At 38.8% G+C, this 22,299-nt stretch overlaps 1 protein-coding gene across 4 annotated transcripts in view; it reads right to left on the bottom strand.

The window, feature by feature from the left end:
* The window catches only part of LOC131330030 (probable LRR receptor-like serine/threonine-protein kinase At3g47570), an 80,168-nt gene extending 62,678 nt beyond the window's left edge, over positions 1–17,490 (bottom strand). For 3 of the 4 annotated variants that reach the window (XM_058363502.1, XM_058363501.1, XM_058363500.1), the window contains exon 1: positions 14,620–17,490. In XM_058363502.1, the coding sequence (XP_058219485.1) occupies positions 14,620–17,314 (2,695 nt within the window). In that variant the 5' untranslated portion in view covers positions 17,315–17,490. Of the gene's footprint in view, positions 1–12,469; positions 12,690–13,319; positions 13,763–14,619 lie in introns of those variants that run through there. The other variant, XM_058363499.1, reaches the window with a different exon arrangement.
* Positions 17,491–22,299: the final 4,809 nt, after the last annotated feature.

Raw genomic sequence — 22,299 nt, 5'->3', positions numbered from 1 at the left:
TTTCTCTCTCGGCTATCTCTCTCTCCTCCTCTCCTCCGAAAAACTCCCTCTTCTCTTCTCTCTTCGATTTCATCTACTTAGGGTGTGATTCCGGACAAGGCCAGAGAATTAAAGTTGTTATACGGAGCACGAGCTTTCCAAATATCCAAGAAAATTCATGATCGGACCTCGTTAGAGCTTGGTTGACTCGGTCAAAGGCTCGGATTTTGCTCAAAACCCATGAGGTAGGGATTTCTCACTTCTATTATGTGTGTATGTGTTGATTTGGTGTTTGAATCGTGCCCTAGATCGTTGTTTTCGTTGTTAAAAATGTTCTGGTGGAGTCTGAAAATCATGCAGTGAAAACCCATGTCCTACCGGTAGGAGTTTTGGCCCTACCGGTACAAAAGCTGTCCAGTAATGTCATTTTCGTGAAATTGTGGTCTCCTACCGGTAGGAAAATGTGTCCTACCGGTAGGAAATGAAAAATTCAGCATTTTGGCAAAACTTCGAACGGGCATAACTTTTTCATCCGAACTCTGTTTTGGGCAAATTTTATATCAAAATTCATGTACCGAAAATGTACTTTCCAATGGTGGTGGTCTCATCTCCCAATTCTTAACCGATAAGATTTGGCAGCCAAAATAAGATAGATATATTCGTATACGTTGGGAAATCCTTTTTCCTTAGAATCGTTTGGGTGAAACATGGGTGTTCTTAGGTTCCCCTGAGTACTAGTTGAATGGTTTGACGAGGCTAGTAGTATACTAAATGCTTGGTAGTGGTCGTTGGGTTCCGTATGAGTCGTTTGACACCGAAACGAGGGTTTAGAGAATATAAGGAGTATATGTGGCCAAATGTTGTATGTGTTGACATGCGAAGTGAAAAACGAACACATAGAATTCTTCTTGAGTTAAACAATGCTAAGCATGGATACCCGAGACATTTCCTTGTGTTTGATATGTGGTACACCTCTTGCGTAACTTATACGATTTTGCGAGTTGCAAGGTGGAAGTCCATGAACTCGCTATGAGAGTTTATCTTTTGATGTGTGAGTGCTTGTATGGTGATGAGAAATTACTAACGTAACGATTGCGAGTTGATTGAGATGAAATTATCTGTACTACTTTTATGTGAATAAGTTTTCGTTGTGAATTCATTATATGTGACTGGAATGAATGGCTAAATTGTAAAGTGTATCGAAGGAATTGTGGTATGGTGACCTTTGATGTGTGACTTGAATTAGTTCCATCAGTGAGGACGAAACTAGTGGGGAGTATCGGGATTTCTTAATTGGCCTGGCAGGAGCTTTTGCTCATGATACAGAATGATGAGGAAATTGTGACACGATGTGAATGGAAATGGGCTATCATTGTGAAATTGTAAGTAAGTGATACGAAAGACATTGGTGTTGCGGTTCTTTGATTACGATAGTTTCATAAGTCAAGATATCGGATTGGTGATTCGAAGTGATATGAGGGACAGTGGCAGTCATGAGAAAATCATATAGATAGTAAGTCCTCGTGGTTGAATTAGAGTTTTGGTGTGTAGTCACGGTACTTCATTTATGTCTTCGACCTTGGGAAAATTACTAGTTGTGTTTCGTTTCATCATTTGAGATACCGTACCTTGCTTTTGTTATTCATTCCACCTGTCATCCCATTCGTATATAATAGTTGTGTAGATTTCTCTACTGGGCACGTGTTTGCTCAACCTACCATTTCAGGTTCATTGCAGGTCATGGTCATGGTCTTGGAGTACTTGGAGTGCATGCTGACATTATCGATTAAAGCTATTTTGGAGAGCACTTTATTTTTCTTGTTTAACAAACGACTTTGTTATGAAATTCCTACTTTGAAAGATTGTATTTGTAGACCAATTTATGGAATCGGAAACTGTATTGTATTTTGGGGTATTGTACGTACGATTGTGAGGACTTTGTATTTCAAATGGTATTGTTAATTTATGTTGAAAATCGAGGGCGTGACAACGTCAAAGATGATCGAAAGTTAGGCTGATCATAGGTTGGTGGAGGCATTGCATTCAGACAAATTTTTTTTTTTTTTGAACAGTACATTCAGACAATTCACACTTCAACTTTAACGCGCAAAATAACGTGGGATTGGAAGGCAGAGCAATAAGATACTATTTAGAAGGAGAAACACATTTCGGTTGTTTTTAAGCCTAAGGCTAGTTGCAAGTGGAGTGAAGTTCATTTGGTATCCCTAACATACTCCCATGCACAGAAAGCAGATTCAGCGTACAGAAAGCAATGGTTCACATGGAGGCAACCTTGACATATACACTAGAAATTTTGACAGGGAACAATTATTATTTATGAACAGGGTGTATACTTTCACTAAAAAAAAGGACAGGGTGTACCCTTTTCATAAATTGTACTCCTTCCCCAATTAACCAATTAAGCCGGGCGCCGTTATTTGCAACCCTCTATTTTCTCCCATAACCCGTTAAAAATTTTCAATTATACTCGACAGTTAGTTACCGAATTTGAGATACATTTTCAGCATCTAGTTACCGAGATATGATATTTTTTTCAACTATTATTTACCGAAAATGCATGTTTGGCAGTTGTTTACCGAAAGTTGAGCATATTTTCGACATGTAGTTACCGAAATATAATCTTATTTTCAACAGCTATTTACCGAAATGTTATTTATGATTTTCAACAACCACTTACCGAAATATAGTGGGCTATGGGAGAAAATAAAGGGTTGCGAATAGCTGCACCCATTAAGCCTCATCTCCCCCCAAATTTGGATATTAAAAAGAAGGTTAAAAGTACAAAGAGACCCTTTAACTATCATTTTTTCTCACGGAGACCCCTTAATATTCAAACTTGCCAATATAGACCCTCTCAACTATAACCGTTAACCAATTAACGGTTTTCTGTCAAAAAGACCATTAGTATGAAGTGGTCAGCGTTGACCTTTTTTTTTTTTATAGATAAGGGGGTCAGTGCAGGCGATTTTTAAGGGATAGAATCATCATTTTCCCTCATATAGTTGAGGAGGTCTGTATGGGTGGTTTTAAATGTTAGCAGGTCTTCGTGACAACAAATGATAGTTGAGGGGGTCTCCATGTACTCTCACCTAAAAAGAAGGGGGCTGCAAATATATTTTCTGCTTTAGCCCGTTAAAAATTTTCAATTATACTCGACAGTTAGTTACCGAAATTGAGATACATTTTCAGCATCCAATTACCGAAATATAATATTTTTTTCAACAGCTATTTACCGAAAATGTATGTTCGGCAGTTGTTTACCGAAGGTTGAACATATTTTCGACATGTAGTTACTAATACATAATCTTGTTTTCAACAGCTATTTACCGAAATGTTATGTATGATTTTCAACAACTATTTACCGAAATGTAGTGGGCTAAGGGAAAAAATACGGGGCTGCGAATAGTCGCCCCCAAAAAGAACTTTGAAGTCAATTAGTCACATTTTCCGCATTCATACAATTTTCCTCACCTACGTACACTCATCACAACCTACCAAACTAATATACTGATCATAGGAAATCTTGACCAAGCCAAGAATCAAGCATGAGATTGAAAACATTAACAAAGAGTATGAATATATCCTCTCTACAAGACTTGAACTCATACCCTCATTGTACTTAAGTACAGCTACACAACCGTTGGGCCAACTGCCTCGGTTATAATTATAAGTTAATTAGAGTTTGTAGCTTATAGTAATAATGCCTAGCTTGGTAATGTAGGCTTGCTACTAAATGGGGAGTTGAACATTGCTGCAATTCCTCAATATGGCTGTTTGTTCTCGTTTGGTGTCATCAAGAAACATTTACTTTGCTCATGTGTCATCCGGCGGGGACCAATTGATTGATGGGAATATGCAATAATGATGAAATTCTAACACATGGCATGTGCCTTAGAGCCGAATTGTTTGACCGGAATATTCAATAATTATGAAATTAATAATATATAGCACATCTCTACGTATAGAGAAAGCAATTGGATTCACACCGAGACAACCTTGAACATAGTAGAAATTAATTTTTACATGGCTGCCACTTCATCTATACTATTTTTTTTTTTTTTGTTTTTTGAACGGCAAGGAGAATGGCAAGTATGTTGAGTCCGAGACCCAATCTTTTTTTTTTCCAGTCGATGAATTTCCACATGGACTCATTCTTTCAACTCTTTCTTTCCTCGTATCTTGAACAATTTGGAATACCTTTGAAGGGCAGACCAGCGCAAGGATGATGTCACGCCCTCGATTTTCAATATAAATAAAGATAGTTTTTCATAAATAAAACTCACATTTTCTTACATATTACCCCAAAAGAGTCCACCATGTCCTAATCATTAAATTACAGATCCAACTCCAAGAGTTTGAATAGATTACATCATAAAAAGAAATAGAGTTAAGATTCAATTAAATTTCCAAAACATGTTTTATCAAAAAGTCCTTGAGTCTCTTTTGCCATTTCTTTCGAAAATATGCACTTGAATGCATGCACTTCGCTCCATGCTACTGCTCCGGGTTCACACCTGAAAATGATAGGTTGAGCTACACTAGCCTAGTAGAGAAATCTACACAACTATTATATGCAAATGGGATGACAGGTAGAATGAATAACAGAGGCAACATACGGTATCTCAAAGGAGAAACAAAACACGACTAGTAATTTTCCCAACGTCGACGACATAAATGAAGTACCATGACTACACACCAAGACTCTAGGCTAACCACCACACCCTATTCCGAATACTCTATCCGCTCATTGACTTCACTTTAGTCATAACGTCCCACGTTTAAAGAAAAGGACCTGTTGATACATGACTCTATGGTGTTGTTTCGACAACCAATCATTTCTTTCGTATATTCATCAAACAAACCCTGTCGTTTACTCATATACATCACCGTTGCAATCCCACATCACACGTCATAAGCAAGTACTCTTTCCGGGCTGTTTATGGAGTCTCCCTACTCCCTACAAATACCTTCCTCACTAAAGGAATTGAATCACATCATATAGTATAGATCACCATACCATAATTCCTCCAATACACCTCACAACTTAGCCATTCATCTCAATCACATATAATGAATTCACAACAAAGACTTATTCACAAAGAAGTAGTAGGGATAATTTCATCTCAGTCAACTAGCTATCATTACGTAATTAGTTTCTCATCACCATACAAGCACTTACATATCAAGGGATATTCCCTAACAACGATTCATAGATCTTCACCTTGCAATTCATAAAACCGTACCAGTTACACAAGAGATGTACCACATATATATCAAATATAAGAAAATGTCTCATATATCCATGCCTAGCGTTGTTTAACTCAAAGGGGTGTTCCACGTGTTCGCTTTTCACATAGCATGTCAACACACACAACCTTCGCTCACCTATGTTCCATATATTTTCTAAACCCTCGTTTCGGTATCAATAGGCTCATACGGAACCCAACGACTACTATAAAGCCTTAAGCATACCACTAACCTCATCTTATCATTCAATTATGTACTCAGGCGTACTTAAGAACGTCCGTACGTGGCTCGCTCAACGTTTCTAAGAAAAAAGGAATATCCAATGTATACAAACATATCCATCTTATTTTGGCTACCAAACCTTATCGGTGAAGAATTAGGAGATGAGACCACCACCATTGGAAAGTAAATTTCCGGTACATGAATTTCGATATAAAATTTGCCCAAAACGGAGTTCGGATGAAAAAGTTATGCTCGTTCGAAATTTTGCCAAAAATGCAGATTTTTGATTTCCTACCAGTAGGACATAATCTCCTACCAGTAGGAGACCAGAATTTCACAAAGTGACACCACTGGACAACGTTTCTACCGATAGGGCCAAAACTCCTACCGGTAGGACTTGGATTTTCAGTGCACGACTTTCAGATTTCACCAGAATAATTTCAACAACCAAACCAACAATCTAAGGCACGATTCAAACACCAAATCAACACATAAACATACAATAGAAGTGAAAAATCCCTACCTCAAAGTCGAAGAACGAAGCCCAAGCTCAATCAAGCAAGCCCTAGCTCCGAAAATCTTGAATCAACCGAATACTCCTCTCCGAGTTAAACCTAACGAAATACGAGCTCAAGATCGCGTGTGGAAGGTGGAATGAAGGTTAATCTTCATGGGTCTCAAGTTTATAGGCTTGATTTCGAGAGAGAGAGTGAGAGAGATAGAGAGAGTCGGGCGGGAGGGAGAGAAGACCGAGAGAGAGAGAGAGAGAGAGAGAGAGAGAGAGAGAGAGAGAGAGAGAGAGAGAGAGACATGAGTGTGAGAATGATTCTCTACCACTCACTCTCACCTATTTATACCACCGCACACATCAATTACAATTTCACCCCAAATTTCCAAATTCTATCACATTCAACCCAAATCACATATTCAAATCACACTTTCTCTTTACCTCAATATTCTAATTTTATTCTAACATTAAAATTATTGAAATTAAACACGGGCCTCTACAGGTGAAGTAGCGCATTGTGGCATAAAAGTAAATGGTTCGACTCTAGGAAACAACGATCACTACTTGCAAGGGTAAGACTGCATATATTAACTATTCTGCTATTGAAGTCCCACTTGAAATGTGGTCTTAATTAAAGTACATTACTTAAACGAGAAAATTCGCATGCATGCTTGAGACAAACTAAAAACCTAAGACGAACATAAACTTGAAAAAATACATAAATTGAACAACAAATTAACTTGAACATATAGCGCGTATCCAAAGCGATATGCAGCCCAAAGTTGTGGTGTCAACAGATACTTACCGTCATGTTAACCATCAAACTTGAAGCATCTACGAGGGAAGATGGAAAATTAGTTAGAGAAGAAGTTTGATGGCAGAAGATAATCACTTGCACAATATGCAAGTTTGTTGGAAGCTGTAGCAGCCTGAATAATGAGTTGGTTTTTGCCCACAATTGAATTTATATAGGAAAAAATTGCTAGCTATTGTGTACCAATTTCCAGTAAAAGAAAGAAGGAGATCAAAAAACACATACACATGCCCAATTGATAGCTGCAGAGGTTAATCAAGAACATGCCTCATTGAAGTTGCAAAAATTAAAGGTTTGTTTATCATGAATGGGAATGGGGCAATAAAGGTCAACTAAACTCTTCATTTGTTGTCTCCTCTCTATTGTTCTGAAAAAACCTTTCACAGATGTTCTAGTTGAATATATTTTGCTTCTTAAGTTTGAATAGAAATGGAATTTTTATTTATTTATTATCCGATGTCATGTTCTGAGTTACAGACCAAGTTAGAACTATTTGAATTGACGAAAAGAAGTGAAAATGAACATCATGCTTGTTAGGAACCTCGGTGTAGTTGAGTAGAACTAAAATGTTTTGCTGGCCTTGTGGCTGTTTGAGTGCCAAATGCAGATTTTTTTCTCCAGCAGTTAACTGAACCTCTGGTGCAGATAGCCACACGTTATATCATTCCATTGGCAGAAGTGGACAGATTCATACTAATTTTCAGCATTAATAAATGTTCTTAGCATGTTCTTGGCAGTTATTAATTATCAAAATACATCATGGGCCGTCATTTTCCCTATTTTTTTCATTCATTTATTAAAAAATTTGCAAGAAAATTTAAAGAAAAAGTAATCCTAGTAAAAAGTTAGAGATGTGAATTCCACAATTTTTTTTTATTGAGATGAAGCATAAAAAATATTAAAAAGTCGCTCTTGTATTTTCTTTTCCTTTTCCAAAATTACTTTATGGGGGATCTATATTTAGCTTTTATTTCCACACCGTAATCAAAATGTTTGTCTAGTACGAAAAATTCATAGACTAAAACCAACGAAATTCCAAATAAATGTGCACATTGTATTTTTCAAGATAAATTTCATATAAATGTCTTTCGATGTCATAAAAATCGGTAATTAGGAGGAACATGAATTTTCTCGTACCTATATATAACTTAATTAGCTCTATAAATTGAACCGTCCTAATCATTAATGTTGTGAACTCCGGATGGACCCACAGAAATCAAAAGTGGACCAAATTGTATGCCTTGATGACTGGGTTCTACATTGTGAAACGAGGGAAGCAAGAAAACATTTAATTAGTAAAGTCCTTGGTAAGGTCTTTTTATAATTGGTACTCCCCACCCATAAAGTGATTCATGAAGAAGTCAGTCCAAGTCTTTTTCTATTTACTAAAGGGGGAGGGTGGATATCCCCAACTTTGAGAGATAAGTAATGTTGTAACATCAACCGACAAAAAAAAAAAAAAAAGGTAACCGGTCAAAAGTAAAGTGTGAACATCGTAGCATTAAAATTATTATAAAAGTTGAGATACGTCTGTAGCATTATTGTAGCCTGGACATCGTGTCTTGAATATTTTGACAAAAATGTTTTTTTTTTTAAATCATTGATAGTCGAAGTGTGCGCAAGCTAGCTATCCCAAACACCTGGTTCTCAAAAAACGCATATCTATACATAAGCCACTAGTCTAGCTCAAGTTATCTTGAAAGAGAATAACTTCATCACGGCCAGCCCGTGAACAAAATTGTAACGCCCAGCCAAGAGTGCTTACATGGATTTTTAGTTTATTTTTTTCTAAACAATTCAGCAGTTGCATATGAATAAACTATGAATTTGGACAAGCCCCGCTGTAGCTTTGATACGCGCCATATCGAGGGATTGAAATGAAAAGCAAAAAATACTCAGTAGAACAAGAAATTTCCGGTATATTTAAACCTGTTGCTGTTCATTCAATGACCGCCGGCTGGAATTGGTCATCGCGTAACTTGCATTCCCGAACAGCAACGGTAAAATATTTGTATTGTTTTCCACATTGGCAAATTATTACATGATCCGACGGCTTGAATTGTGAACAAAATGCTTGTGTACAACATGCCCCCGCTTTGTTTATTTGTGTCGGGAATATGAAATAAGGATGGAGTTAATAGTAATAGTAACACATGACATGTACTTGTACCCTATGGTCAAGTCAAGTAGCCTCTCTTTTTTTCCTTTTCTTTTCTCTTCTAATTTCTTTCCCGTTCATCCATTGTCTATTCGCCCCCACACAAAAATCACAAGTCAAGTTCGCCGCTCCCATAAACACCATTGTCTATTCGCCCCCACACAAAAATCACAAGTCAAGTTTGCCGCTCCCATAAACACGTCAAATAAAGTTCTAAATTATCATGAATTACAGTTTTCTTCCTTCGCTAGTTGGTGATTTGGAACCCTCTTGATCAACAAAAGCTTTTTTTTTTAAGGCAATTATTTTTTATTAATCTATGAAATTGTTACAAAAATTAATAGGAACAATGATTGATGGTATCATATTTCTAACCCGAGACCCAACAGAATAACAAAGCTAAGAAATAATCGTATGCCCGCCCGAGACCCAAATCAGGGGTTAACAAGAAACAAACCAAGGATACACGCAGGGGCGGACCGAGGATTTTAGGTCACTGGGGTCAAATTTTAAACTAAACATAAAGAATAAAAATAGCTCACAATATAACGCATATAACTCAACAACTCTGTGAACTTGTTATGGAACCACTGCCCATTTTAAGCATATGCCGAGAATGCAATCACATTCGAAGCCCAATTTTATCTAAATTTGAGGGCTCCTAATTTTTCAAACTCTTACATATACTATGCCTATACATAAAAGTAGTAAGAGAACTTAATACTGCTTTTTAAAAATGCAGAAGAGTGATATTTTAGTAATACTTTTAATTAGATTTTTAAAAACTTGTAATCATCATGCATCCAATCGAGCCTTAGGAGAAAAACTTACCCATTATGCAAAATTTAGTTTGACTTGTTAATCCACAAATCATTCAAGTTTGCTGAGCTATATATAATTCCTAAAGTTAACCCCCCAAAGTCAATTTGAGCGATAATCAAAGTTGCCCCCATTAAAATTCAAGTTTATATTTGTTGTTCAAATTTTTTTTTCCAGTTTATAGCTTCCAAATTGGAGCCCAGGAATTAAATTTTACTAGATAATGATCATGGTGTTATTTTGCCTTCCTCAAAATGAGAGAGAGTACAAAGTGTGGGTGAGTTTGTACTTAAAAGTGGACTAGAAGATAATAATTCTCAAGTTTTTTTCGGGAGAAGAGAGAGACTTTGGATCAGCTTTATTTATGGGACAATCATATGTTGGGGCAAAGGCTGTAATTTTCTTGAGAAATTTGGGTAAAGTATGACTTCTCTTGGAGCAAAATTACCAAAATATCCAAACTACACATAGATATCCCAGCATAATTTTCAACCCAGTGGGGTCACCTGACCCCTCTTGCCATTGAGTAGGTCCGCCCTTGGATACACGCCATTTTGGACAAGCCCACACCTATAATGGGCCTTAAAATGCCCAACTCATACATTAAAAACACAAAAATCAAATGGGCCAGGTCTAATCGAAAATCAGACTAGGAATAACCCATGTGAGGCCCAATCAAAAATCAGGCTACGAATAGCTCATGTGATGCTTCGATTACCATTGTCAGAAATTCTTGGGGTCATCTCATCATCCTCATGAAACGGTTGTAAGGATTAATCTGATTAGTGCGCACAAGATGGCGGGACACCTAGCATTACCCCAAAAAAACAAAAAAAAACCCTCATGTGGTGCTGATAAATTCTCTCCTATTTGGCTTCTTTGCATTAATTGATCATGATTGCCCAACCTCCTGGGGGAGTATCCAGTCCCAAACTTTCCGCTTCAATTCATAGGATGACATCCCAACACTTTACGGCTCTACTCTTAATTAGTGAAGGGAAGAATTAGTGAAGAACAGATAAAAAATATAATAAAAAAAGACATCAGCTGCTTTGTGTTCTTCTCAATTATTGACAAAATAGCCATCGCATTAAATCTAGTACAACTAAACATTAGAGACAATTTAACAATCTAAGATTCTGAAGATTTGTTTCGAATTAATGCACTGTTTACTTACCATATATGTCATGAAAACTAAGGGGGCGTCTCCACTAAAAAAATGGGACTACAAGTTATTGTTTTTTGCCATTTTGTTCCCACTAACCCACAACTTCTTTCTATTTATTTTCCCCTCTCTTTTTTCCTTTCACACATTCATATACCATCTATAACTTATAGATTGGTGAAAACAACTTACAGTAGCTGGTCATAGCTGTTAGGGCTTATAGGGGAAGTCAAAGACTCAAAAGGGGTTATAGTAACTTAGCCTAATTATAGGTAGCTGGAGGCAGAAGGGCACTTATATGGATTTTTAGTTTTGTTTGTCTAAACAATTCAGATTTCAGCAGTTGCATATGAATCGACATGGAATTTGGCCAAGCCCCACTGTGGCTTTGATACGCATCGTATCGAGGGATTGAAATGCAAAAGCAAAAGATAATTGGAAAGAGAAGCCAATATCCGGTATATTTGAACCTATTGCTGTTCATTCGATGACCGCTGGAATTAACTCATTGCGGAACTTGAGTGTTCCCAGACAGCTTCGGTAAAACTTTTGTATTGTTTCCCACATTGGTAAATTATGGCACGATAAGTAATTTTTTTATTTTTTGTGTGTGTATCGTCGTACTTTTGAAGAAACTATATTTCCCCAACCCCTCATCAATCAACCCATCAACAAGAGTATGAACATCCTCTCTACAGGACTTAAACTCACAACCGTACTTCAGTACAACTACACAACCGTTGTGTCAACTGCCACGGTTATAATAAGTTAATTAGAATTTGTAGCTTATAGTAATAATGCCTAACTTGGTAATATAGGCTTGTAACCAAATGGAGAAGTTGAATATTGCTGCAATTCCTCAATATGGCTGGTGCTTGTGGGACTCATGTAAAGACAACCTTGCACATGCCAGAAATTAGAGATCATCAAGAAACATTTACTTTTTGCTCATGTATCATCGGGCATGTACCTGGGGGCAGGGCAATTGATTGACGGGAATATGCGGTGCAGTAATGATGAAATTATAACACATGGCATGCACCTTAATTAGTGCCGAATTGTTTAATTGACTGGAATATTCAATTCAATATAATGATGAAATCAATAAATACCACATCTCTACGCATAGAGAAAGCAATTGGATTCACCCCGAGACAACCTTGAAATACATAGTAGAAATTAATTTTCACATGGCTGCCGCTTCATCTATACTATGTTAATGCTGTTTGGAGAACTTCCACTCTTTTTCTTTTTCTTTTTTTTTCAGTCGATGAATTTCCACTTGCACAATTTGGATTGCCTTTGATGGGCAGACCAGCGCAAGGATGAACTAGCCCATTGTGGCATAAAAGCAAATGGTTCGACTCTAGGCCCCACATTCGGGAGTTTCGTGAGCAAATGGTTCGATCACTACTCGCAAGGTTAAGCCTGCATATATTAACTATTCTCTAGGCCCCACATTCGGGAGTTTCGTGAGCCGGTTACGTCTTTTTATTTGATAATAATAATATGTATCCTCTGCTATCGGAGTCCCACTTGAAATGTGGTCTTACTTAAAGTACATTACTTAAATGAGAAAATTCGCATGCATGCTTGAGATAGACTAAAAACCTAAGAGGAACATAAACTTGAAAAAAATACAAAAATTGAACAACAAACTCGCACATGTAACACGTACCCAAAGCGATATGCAACATCCCAAAGTTGTGGTGTCAACAGATACGTACCGTCAAGCTAACCATCAAACCTGAAGCACCTACGAGGGAAGAAGGAAAATTAGTCAGTGACGAAGTTTGATGGCAGAAGATAATCACTTGCACAATATGCAAATTTGTTGGAAGTTGCAGCAGCCTGAATAATGAGTTGATCTTTGCCCACAATTGAATTTATATAGAAAAAAATTGCTATTGTCTACCAATTTCCAGTAAAAGAAAGAAGGAGAAAAACACATACACATGCCCAATTGATAGCTGCAGAGGTTAATCAAGAACACGCCTCATTGACGTTGCAAAAATTAAAGGTTTGTTTATCATGAATGGGAATGGGGCAATAGAGGTCAACTAAACTTTTCATTTGTTGTCTCCTTTCTATTGTTCTGAAAAAAACTTACCCTGAGGTTCTAGTTCAATATATTTTGCTTCTTAAGTTTGAATAAAAACGGAATTTTTTTTATTTATTATCTGATGTCGTGTTCATAGCAACAGAAATTAAAACATCATGCCCAATTTATTATCTGACGAAAAAAAGTGGAAATTAAAACATCATGCTTGTTAGGAACCTCAGTGTAGTTGAGCAGAACTAAAATGTTTTGCCGGCCTTGTGGTGGTTTGAATGCCAAATACAGAATTTTTCTCCAGCAGTTACAGGAATGTAAAAGGGTTCATACCTGCACATGATCAAGCTGCATATCTAGCTCTCCTACCTTCTGTGTACTCCGAACTCCGAGAAGAGTACTGTTCTTGATCACATGCAACTGAGTAACAACTTCTTTGATATCTGGTCGATCTCTTGGTAGTTCTTCTGAACAGGCTATTCCCAATTTCAGAATTGAAGTCAAACACTGCTGAACTTCATGAATGCTAGCCGGGCTTTGATTCTGAGAGCTTTTGATGCTTGAGCTTGTCTCTCCCATTACTACTTGTTGAAACAAAGTTGGATCAGCAATGTTTGCTACCTGTTCAGCCACAGCCATCTCTACAAAGTTGTGGAGGGTCATACTACCATTGAACACACTATCTGTAGGTTTCTTCCCTGTGAACATCTCCAGTAACAGAATACCGTAACTATACACATCACCCGACGTTGATACTTCATTTCCCGTGCCGTACTCTACAATTCATTCATCATACAGGAAAATAAGATTACAAATCTGCTTGGTAATTAAGTAGCCTCTCAAGGAATAGTAAGAAAGAACACAATTCTTGAATGGAGACTCCTAATTTTACGTGTCGAGCAATATTACAAAGAGTTATGTCTCGTTGCTTCCTTCTAGAATAAACATTCGATTCTGCTTGTGTCATTAGAGACGCCTAATTTGAACCATGCTTGATTGGTCCACATTGATTTTCTTTTTTGGTAAATGCACTTTCATTAAAAAGCCCAAACCAGAACTGTGGTGATGTTCACGGAATTTTTGGACAAAATAAATTAAGAAACTAAAATCGTAGTAGAAACCCAAGTAGGCTGTGTTTTACGAATGGTGGCTAATTCATTTCTAAAATCGTAGTAGAAACCCAAATTGAAATAGGAATACTAAGCATCACACCCCCTAGTAAGCTATTGTAATTTCTAGCACTAGCACGTCGCCCATCTGTGGCAAAAATATTCTGAAACCCAAGTGAATTACAAATCGGAATGGTACATACTGTAATCAAGAAAGTACCAGTGGAGTTAAGAAGAAAAAATTTCTGGTTACCTATTTTGTAGGCTAATAATGTGTCTTGGAAATAACAAAGGAGAAATCTTACTCCATCTTCGATTTCCAGAAACAATCGAGACACCATATGCTTAACACAACTCTAACACTTTTGAAAGCAATATGATGCAGTGAGGAGTAAAACATAAGAACCAGCAGCTCTATTTCTGTGTATGGGTTACTAGACTCAAGGGATAAGTGAATTAAATCTAAAAACAGTTGGATGTGAACGAGAAAAGAAACACAAAATGAGTCTAAGGGGTACATTTACCGGGAGCTGCATAACCGGATGACCCCCGTAAGCCAATAGAACTTGATTGATTTGCAGAAGAATTAGGGGTCGCATCTACAAGGAATCTTGCTAACCCAAAATCACCGACATGTCCAACCATATCATCGTCAAGAAGAACATTGCTTGGTTTCAAGTCACAATGAACTATTGGTTCCGAGCAATGGTGGTGAAGATAAAAAAGTGCAGAAGCGATGTCAACCGCAATATTTAACCTATGTAGAAGGTTTAAACTCCGTGACTGGCCGCGCGCATCATCTTCTTTCGCATTTGGATGCAGCCACTCCTCTAGGCTCCCATTGACCATGAACTCGTAAACCAGAGCTTTGAAATCATCACCTTTATAGTCAACACTTGAACATGCCGTGAGGACACTTACAAGATTCCGATGTCTAATGCTCCTTAACGCTTTACACTCGGCAAAGAAACTCTTGGTAGATCCCCGGGATTGAAGGTTTAATACCTTCACAGCAACTAGTTTTTCATCGTGATCAAGATCAAGAACTCCTTTGTACACTGAACCAAAACTACCCATGCCTATTAGATTGGCTGGAGAGAACCCATTGGTCGCTTTAACTAGACTCCAGTAGGAAACCTTAGCAAGCGATTGGCCGAAAAAGGAAAAAGATGGTACCTCTGTTCTCTTTTTAAACCAACGAAGATACACAAAATAAATCATCAAAACGAGACATAACAGCCCAAAAGACATTGGAAGCACCAATTTCACGACGTGAGCGAATTTCTTCCTTGCAAATCCCTTGGATTGGCAACTCCGCAGTTTTAAATCAGGAATACCTCCACAAAGCTTCTTGTTTCCCTCAACAGAAATAGCTGCTGCAACCATAAATATGCCTCGTTTTGGTACTGCTCCCTCAAAATCATTGAATGATATGTTTAATTTCTCTAAGAAATGAAAGCCCTCTACATAGTCTGGGATTTTGCCCGAAAAATCATTCATAGAAATGTCTAGTTCCTCCATGCCTCTCAATTGATTCAAAGTTGATGGAAGGATTCCTGAGAACTTGTTGCCCTTCAAAATAAGCGATACCAATTTCACACAGCTACCAAGGGTGCTTGGAACATTACCAATCAACATATTCTCGGAAATATTTAGTGTTTCAAGATTTTTCAAACCCCCGACTTCCATAGGGACGACACCAGTCAAGTTGTTATAGGATAGGTCAAGATTTATCAGTGATGAGAGACTAACAACTTGCATGGGTATGGTGCCACTAAGACTATTTTTTGCGAGTGTAAGCTTCAGCAACGTTTGGCATTTACTCAGACTCGGCGGGATGCTTCCATTAAGATTATTTTCAGATAGATCAAGATTTAGTAACAAGGATAAGTTTCCGAAAGATGACGGGATGTCACCATAGAATCTATTACCTCCGAGCACCAAGAGATTCAGGTTTTGAAGCTTCCCAAAATTAGCAGGAATTTCACCTGTCAAATGGTTGTTCTGTACGTTAAATAGTTGCAAATTGACCAGATTCCCTATTCCTCTTGGGATGCTTCCGTACAGCTTATTGTTCTGCAATTGTACATTACTAAGCCGAATGGAGAAATTGGTAATTGCTTCTGGAAACATGCCTCCAAAACCGTTGTCGTCCAGTACCAACCGTTCAAATTTGGTGGCATTGATCAAAGGGGACAGAAAACTCAAGTCATCTGCTTCCCCTGTTCCTAGATGATTCGAAGAAGCAGCTAACATCCATAGATTACGCAGCTTATCCAAAGCTGGCATTTTCCCAGTGAAATTGTTATACGACAGGCCAAGGAAATCTAGGTTGGTGGCATTAGATATTGAACTAGGTATGGGTCCAGTAAACGAGTTATAAGCCAGTCCAAGGAACTGGAGATTAGGAAGTGAAGTTCCTAGGTTTGAGGGAAGAATCCCTTGGACTTGATTCATTAAGATATCGAAGCCCGTAATGGAAGAGATATTAAATAACGAGGAAGGAACCATACCGACTAACCTGTTCACTCCAATCGAAAGACTTTCCAAGTTTGTCAATCGGCCTAGATTATCAGGTATACTCCCACCAATGTTATTGTTGGCTAAATAGAGGTATGTCAGAGATGATAGATTACCAATAGTTGCAGGCACAACTCCTGTTAGATTGTTTCTTGCAATAAACAATCTCTGGAGTTTGGATAGGCGACCGAGCTCTGTTGGAATTTCTCCAGTTAGGCTGTTTGCATGAAGCCAAAGGTTATTAAGATTAGAGCAACGAGATATATTGGCCGGAATTTCTCCGGTAACTAAATTATTATACAGTGACATGAATGTCAGTCTGCGTAAGTGGCCGATTTGTTGGGGGATGTTATGGCTCAAGCTATTGTTATCCAATCTTAGGTTCATAAGGAAACTTAAATTTCCAATGTGAGGCGAAATGGACCCTGTTAGTTTGCAATTGGTAAGGTTTAACTGAGTGACCCTCTGGTGCCGACGGCCACATGTTACGCCAGCCCATTGACAGAAGTGAACTGATTCATTCCAAGAGTTTAGTGTCCCGAGAGGATCGCCAGTGATCTCGGCCTTGAATGCTAGTAAGGCTAGTCGGTCTGTCTCGTTCCCGCCGTGCACAGAGTCGGGTACTGAGCCCACAAGCAAGAGAACAGCGAAATGCATGAAAAGAAAAAGTAAAAATGAAGGTGGCAGTAAGCGACCCATGTGTTGTAGAGGTGTGCGGTGGAGCAAATTTTGCTTCTCGCTTGGTTTTGAATCTGAAGAAGAAGAACAGGCTGGTGCAGGGAAATTTAGTCAGAAGCTTAAAAGAAATGTTTAGTTTAGATGTTCAGGAACATAGCTAGTATGAAAACAAGCATAGAAAATCTTGTCTTTGGAAGACACTAATATCAGTTGCAAAGTTAGACGAGTGTGTGATGGGTCCCACAATTTTGTTATTGACCAGACAATTTTATTATTGACCAGAAACACAAAAAAAATACAAGAATGCCTCTCATATTTTATTATTTTCTTTCAATTCTGACAAGATTTGGGTTAAATTTTTGCTCCACATCATTCATCTTAGTGGGAGTAATTAAACAAAGGTAGACTATAGATGTGAATTGGAAAAATTCATATGAGATGATGAAAAAGACCCTTAAAGTTAGTCATCTTATATGTATTTTTTCACCTTTGGTCTACATTTTCTATACTTTTTCGAGTCATCTCATTTAGGCGAATGGCACTGTAAAAATTTGATTCGAAACTCGTAAAAATTCTGATTAACAAATAAAAACATGCCAAAAAGTTAGGCCAGAGAGCCCCTTAGGAAAGTTAAAAGTAAGGCCCGCGGGTTTGGTTGTTTAGCACTCCTGCTTGCAAACTTCGTTCGGGTTTAGGAAAGTATACTACCACTAGTTCCTCTCCAAAAATTCTTGTCAAATTTGTTGTTAATTCGATTAAGCTTATGAAATCCTTTCCTCAGGGGAGGAAAAAAACTGTTCACAAAAAAAGGCCCATTTGACGAAGTCTTGATCATATTTCATGATTAAGGTGGTGATAACTTCATTTTCCCCTTGGTGCATGTTCTGAGCATGATTTTGTATTCCTTCAAGTCTTTGGGCACACCAAAGTTGAAACTCCTATGACCCTAAGCCATGAGTACTCTTCCCACTTGCCCCAAAAGTCAATCTTCTTTTTTTGAACGCCCCAAAAGTCAAGTCTGCAATCCTCTGAAATTGACACCAGCCGTAGCAAATTAAACTACTTCTTGGATGGCTTGTTCTTTGGCATGTTTTCCCGAAAATATACCTTGGTTGAATGATAGGTTTTGTTTGTTGTTTGCTACTTGAGTTCTCCAATTTGAGGGGTATTCAGGTCATTTGACAAGTCTTGCATGATTGCCACATATAATATATATATTCTTTTTTAATGGAGAGAGAGGGGCTTAGTAAGGGGGCGGAGCTTGAAGAGTAAAGAGAGCTCCACTCTAGCCTATTATGTTTATCCTTGTTAGACTTTTGAGGTTTTTCGTCTACGTCTTTTTTGTTAGAGATTTTCAAAATAAAAGAGTCGTCGGTTTTGGTTTTGTAAAATTCCTTTGTTTCCTTAGAATGCTTGTTTTTCCTCTTTGTGAGCTTTGTTTCACATTGGTTAGCTGAGAGATGTTGAAGTGGTATATATTAAGAAACATTCCAAATATAAGTAACTAATGATCTAGTGTCGTGCAGCCCTTTGGTCTCCGCCGGTACACAAGCACGCACGCGCGCGGCGTGGGCTGTGTGGCGTGGACTGTGGCGCTTTAGCGGCGCACTTAGCACATCAGCGCTAGTCGCCTTATTGGCGCCATTTCTTATTGCGAGTTGGCAGTAAGGTGGCGCTAACGTGGATGACACGTGTCACACGCGTGGCAGGTGAGTCACACGGGGTGGTTCCGATCGGGTGCGACTCGTGCGTACGGGTGCACTGGTCCCTGGAGTTGCGATCGCAGCCGTCAGCCGCGAATGGGCTCGATCCAACGGATTGGATCAAATCCGATCGGGTGTCAGTGAAACAGCACACCAGTTTGGTGTGACTGAGTGTGACTGATCGATCTAGACCGTAGGATCTGATCCAACAGTCAGATTAGATCGGGTGCATACCCATTCTCAATGGGTGCGTAGTGGCCTATAAATAGACCACTTGTCACGTCCTCAATTTATAACATAATTACAAATGATTTTCATAAATAAAACCTCACAATTATTTCGTACAATACCCAAAAGAGTCCAGTATTCCCATTTCCGTAATTGCATTTCAAAGTCCAATAGTTTCCAAAATATTACATCATTGGCTCAACGGCATCAAGTGTCAAGAGAGTTGAGAGTTTACAAATATTCCTTAATCAAAAGAATCACAACTTAAGTTACAAATACATCCTTTCAAAATAAATTTTCAAAGATGACTAGGTAACTCCGTCGAGTAGCTTTCAAAAAGGGGTATGTCCACACTTCAAGCGTTCCAGTCATGCAAGCTACTGATCCGGGTTAGCACCTGAAAATAATATAAGGTCTGAGCTACACTAGCCCAGTAAAAAAGTCTACGCAAACTCTATATGCAAATGAGATGGCAGATGCTGATGAAACATAGACTTTCGGATAACAAAGGAGCATGGATAAGACACAAGCACTATATTAGAAATTCAGAACGTAAACGAACACTTCACTCTTGTCAATTACCCTATCTTTGTCCTTTGAATTCCTTTTTACTCATATTTCGATCTTCACACATCCACCTCATTTGGTTACATTCCAACCGCTTAGTATATCATAAGTTCCTTATGGATCCTTGATGGGCACACAAGAAATCCTTCACATCGTCACATCACGATATCAATCAAAAGACATTCCGAGCATTAGGACCCCGTATACCCAATTTACATTCCGGGTGATCATGACCCCGTACATCCAATTCTCATTCCGGGTTCTTAGGACCCCGTATATCCGATCCATGTTCCGGGTGCTCGAGACCCCGTATATCCAAATCACACATTTGGTTCTCAACTTTGGGTTCAACAGAAATCAACCCTTACATTACATGTTTCTCGTTTCATTGAATAGCTACCCTTTATGTCATCTTATCATTCACCTGTTTTGAAACCGTCATTAATTCCCCTTTTGGCATTCTATTAACCTTTCACTTCAAGTTAAACCCATGACCCACGCATCAACTACTCACTACGGTTTTCGGTTTATTTTAGGCGGTAACATATCACATTATATTCGTAATCCATTAAAGTCAATCCGTTGATCCTAGTTTCCATGATAATTAACTCGATAAGTTCATTCAAGTCCAACGGACACGATTTATGTATGAAATAGGTATTATTTTTCAAACACTAGAAAGAATGCGCAAACGAACCCAATAGAGTCGAAGAAAGGCTCCAAAAAGTGGTTTGGAAGAACGTATTGAAAAGCTGCTGGAAGACTGTAGCAGCTCAACCACCTACCGGTAGGTGCTTGAATCCTACCGGTAGAAGAGAAGAATTCGGCACTTGACCTACCGGTAGGTAAAGAAATCCTACCGGTAGAAACTGCAAACAGAAGAGCCAACATTTTGAACGAAACGACTTTGTACTTAGCCTACCGGTAGGGAAATAAGTTCTACCGGTAGGTGGATGAATACGTGGGGCAGCTTGAGCAGCTTGACCTACTAGTAGGTAGGAAGTTCCTACCGGTAGAAACTTGTTACGTTGAGCAGCTTTTGAGCTGCTGCAGTACGTTTGAGCTGGTTGAGGGAAAAAGTTTTTACTTGTCCTACCGGTAGGCAAGAAGTTCCTACCGGTAGGGAGAGTGTTTTCCAGACGATTTTTGACAGGATTTTCAGATTTCGATCCAATCTCAATAACCAACAACACAAGCTCGAACATGATACAAGAACACTCAAATAACATATAAAGAGAGGTAGAATTTCCTACCTCGATTACCCAAGCCGAACCCAAAGAGATCGAACAAGCCCTAGAACTTCAAACTCCAAACCAAGCCAACTACGGGTCACCGAGCTCCTACCAACGCGATTCAAGCTCCAATACGCATAGAGGTGAAGGATTTGAGGTTGATTGATGAAGGGTTGAAGTTGATTTGTTGGATTTTGAGTGAGAGTGAAAGAGAGATGGAGAAGGTACCGAGAGAGGGAGATCGGGAGAGAGAGTGAGAGACCGAGAGGTGGAGAGGTGGAGAGGGGAAATAAATCCCCTGCCACACACACACACACACACACATATATACACCAAATTGCACTGACACCCACATCTCCCAAATCCTTGCACATGAACCCACAACCATTATTTTCACATTAAACCATCACTTATCCCTTTATAAAACATTAAATTTAATAAAAAAATTTACGGGTCTCTACACCACTACTTAGCAGAATCCAGTGCTCGTAATATACACACAAAATCCGAATTTCTCCCACATCTCTCTCTATATTTTTTAGCATTCATTCTGTGTTCTGTTTTGCTGCAGAAAATAGAACACAGTGGTTCTCGGTTCTTATATTCGTTCAAGCAGGTATTCTATCCGTTTCGTTAGTGCAAACGCAAACGGAAAGAACTTCGAGTTCGGGTTTCGATTTATCTTGAAGGCATATTTGCTGTAACCCTTGGCATACCATCTGGTGGGGGCAAATACTGTCTTTAGAAAAGCGACATAGTCGTGACTCGAAGCATTTGTGGAGGTTTCGCCAACATATCAAAATTTGCAGCAGCCAATTTTTCTAACTTTTTTTTGGGGGGGGAGGGGGGGGTCTCTTCATCCATCCATCTTGGGATCCATCCATCTTGGGATCCTCATCTCAAGTACACACCTCTAGCAATAAAATCCTTGGTTTGATTCTAATAAACAAAAGCAAGTTTCTCTTACAAAATACGAACAAGTGAATCTCAGGTCAAGTAGATATAAGGGTCATCATCGGGCCGGGGGCCGGGCCTGGCCGGCCAAGCCCGCTAAGGCACTATCCAAGCCCGCCCACGAGCCGGGCTGATCGGGCTTTTTCTTTTTTGCTGGCTGGGCGGGCCGGACTACCTACTATAAATTGAAGCCCAAGCCCGGCCCATGGGCTAGCCCAATTGACGGGCTACGGGCCAAAAACCGGGCGGGCTTAAATTTCCTTGGGCAAGGGAAAAAAGAAAGGATTTTGTGGAATTTGGGGCTAATGGGTGGGCCCGTGGG

The sequence above is a fragment of the Rhododendron vialii genome, chromosome 6a (assembly GCF_030253575.1).
Source record: "Rhododendron vialii isolate Sample 1 chromosome 6a, ASM3025357v1".
In the NCBI taxonomy this organism is placed as follows: domain Eukaryota; kingdom Viridiplantae; phylum Streptophyta; class Magnoliopsida; order Ericales; family Ericaceae; genus Rhododendron; species Rhododendron vialii.
This window is presented reverse-complemented; position numbering and strand designations above follow the sequence as displayed.